The sequence below is a fragment of the Aplysia californica genome, unplaced genomic scaffold (genome assembly GCF_000002075.1).
Source record: "Aplysia californica isolate F4 #8 unplaced genomic scaffold, AplCal3.0 scaffold01055, whole genome shotgun sequence".
NCBI lineage: Eukaryota > Metazoa > Mollusca > Gastropoda > Aplysiida > Aplysiidae > Aplysia > Aplysia californica.
In genome coordinates, this window is record NW_004798325.1 from 180,063 (window position 1) to 183,113 (window position 3,051).

The window sequence follows — 3,051 nt, forward strand, 5'->3', positions numbered from 1 at the left end:
GTCAGCTGTCTTATACGGCCACTTTTCTCCTTGACAATGGATGGCCGTCTTACACAGGTTTGACTATTTTTTCAACAGAAAGTGAGAAACAAGACAAATGAAACACGCTTTAAGCTTAAGATGATATCAAATACATGTAGCTCCATAACTCCATATATACCAAAAAATTGACGAGCATCTCATTCCACAGCGTCATGAGATACATCTATATTTATGAACGATATAGAGAGAGGATAGAGAAAATAAATGATTACTTGTATGAAGAAATGCCAGTAGCCATACTCTCCAACCAGACACACAACAGAGAATTACAATTTATACTGTAAGCCAAGGGACACAATAATTCACATTCGTCACGTGTTTATTTTGAAAATTTGTAGGGGTTATTCTAATTTTTTTTAACAACTCAGGATACACACATAAGAACCCATATAAACCAAAACAACTTCAAAAGCTTGGCTGAAAAGTGGAACTTATTGGATATTTACTATTTCAAGTTTTTAGGTCATGTTGCCATCATAGATTTTAGCGAATGTGTTTGATGACACCCCATACTGCACTGCAGACTGTTCCTACTGCTGTCGCGGTAGAAGCGCTGACCCCTGCAGCACCAACAGACTGAGCAGCTCCCACAGCAGCCACTCCATATCCTGTCGTCCATGAAAGACTCATAATTTTGGCAGCCAGACTCCCTGCAGCAATTCCACCTGCAAACAATTGGGAACCATATTTACTTACACAGGACACATGTCATGTCAAGTTCAAGGATAGAATGATCGACTTGTTATAAAAGACTTTAGCCTTAAAATCAAGTTTAATGTTTTAAATGAAGCTGCAACATACTGATAGGGTTAGAAACATAAAATGATGTAGGCCTGCATGTGTACAGTTAAAAACAATGTACTCCAACATAAATCTCTATTTATTACGTCATAGTAGAAAGACCGAGAATGCTTCATCTGCGTGATAAAAATTCTTCCTAAACGAAATTGAACCCTAGTCTTTTGCGTACGATGGCAAAGTATTTAACCACTACACCATAGATGTCGGTCTATGTTCCCTGACTCACTCGCTCCTAGGTCCAAAATGTAATACCGGTACATGTACAGTTGAACCTCGTTATACCACCGTTAGATCCGAGGGGGTAGCTGACTGCTGGTTCTTCAGCTTGCAGTGCAACGTATGACTATTTTTCCTATTTCGTTGGGCCCTTTGACCTCAGCAGGCAGCCACATTCTGATTTCGAGGGTACTCTGTATGTTTTTGAGTATGTTCAGTTTTGGTAGGAATCAATTTTGAATTCTGCCCGGATGGCAGCCATAGCCTACTCTTATCGATTTTGAGACCTCCAAGGGGCCTTTAACATGCGCAACTTGCACACGGTTTTTCCAAGATTTTTGTGTTCTTATCCGAGAAGGCTAGGTGTTTGATTTCACCTACCTTAAGATCAAGGGCGCGGCTGAAAGACAGCAGTAAGAATGAGCCAGGAGTAGCAGTAGAAAGGGTCGCAAGTAAAAAAGAGGGAGGGGGGGGGGGGATCAGATTACTGAACAGGACAAGAGATCAGGAAAGAAGGTGAAAGGAGAAAATTTTAGAAAAGAAAACTATTTTGTCGCTGTCAGGTTTCTAACCCGTGAGTTTTTGAATGAGAGGCGAACACCAGACCTGTCAGTTTATTGGGGAAAGAAATTTTAAGTTGCCTGGAGAAAATTTTAAGGAACTGCGCCATCTTGGCCTGTAGGCTGAATATCTTATTGCCTCAACAGATCGCCCAATGACCAAAAGGCTTGAGGCAGCCCTCACACCTGTCCCCGTCGTTTTATGCAAGAAAAATTCTGAAATTATGCAAACTGAGTCCAAAAATGTGAAATTATGCGATTCTGTTTATTTTAACAAAAAATGATAAAGAAAAGTAATCAGAAATTATGCAAAAAATTATCAAATTTTGCCAATAAAATATGCGGGGTGCATAAAACCACGGGGACAAACTCACACTGAAGTCTATGGGAAAGGTCTGAGCAGCCCGGGGACTGACAAGTACCGGGTAATAAAACGGTACGTATCTATATAATATAGGGTCTAAAACGGTCATCTATAGAGTCTTTACTTTGACAATTGACACATTAACCTAGCTCCAGAAACATTCAATCTGAAGTTCTGCAAAGTTCAGCTGGAGTTGGATGTTGGTTGCTACTTGTTTTTCGTTGCGCATGGCAATTGCACAAGATAGATGTAAGTGAGTCAAGGCTGGTTACAGTCAGTCCCTGTTGGCTACCAGACCACTAGTCAAAATGGCAATGACTGCTACAGCGAGCCATTATACCACCACCAGCCCTGCTGTACTGCCAATTTCGTGCTTGTCCCTAGGTTGGTGGTATAACAACAGGGTTTGACAGTGTATCAATAGTATCATGTATTGTTAATGTCTTCGTGTGCATAAAAGTAAAAGGAGTGTATTATATATATATATTGGTATTGATGTATGAGATACATTGAGTAAACAAAGGTGGAAGATTGAAGAACAGATTCGCCCTGACAAAAAGCCAATCTTAGTAAATTAATTAATAGGCTAATATTAATATACCATAATATGTAACACATGAACCATGAACAGAGCATAGAAATTCACAAGTGTGATTCAAACTTCAGACTGAGGGTTTATACCTCCTGTTGGGGAGCAACGAATGTATGCTTAGTTTCGTTTCTCATCAACACATTATTCATTAGTAGTACATGTCATGTACTAATACAAATGCAGATAGAATAAAATTACAGCCAGGCACAGGTAACACGAACACACATGGAAAACTCGGTAAATTTTTACTTATGCACCCACACACAAATGCATTGATTTGACCTCAGTGGACGTTGTGTATGACATGGGTTGGTCATGTGTGTGTGTGTTTGTTTGTGCGTGTGTGGTGCTGGCGTATGGCCACTAAAACCATTGCAAATCAATTGTTTTCAAGTAAATATCAATCCTAATAGCCAAAACATCAAATCATTGTGAAATGCAGGGGGGCATGCCCACCTGAACCCCCCCCCCCCCCC

At 40.2% G+C, this 3,051-nt stretch overlaps 1 protein-coding gene across 1 annotated transcript; it reads right to left on the reverse strand.

The window, feature by feature from the left end:
* Positions 1–343: 343 nt before the first annotated feature.
* Positions 344–707, reverse strand: LOC106013612 (interferon alpha-inducible protein 27-like protein 2; the record flags this gene model as incomplete). The annotated part of the gene is given in 1 exon segment (XM_013089813.1): positions 344–707. A coding segment is annotated over 1 exon segment (182 nt), but the record flags the coding sequence as incomplete, so codon positions are not given.
* Between the last annotated feature and the right edge of the window lie 2,344 nt (positions 708–3,051).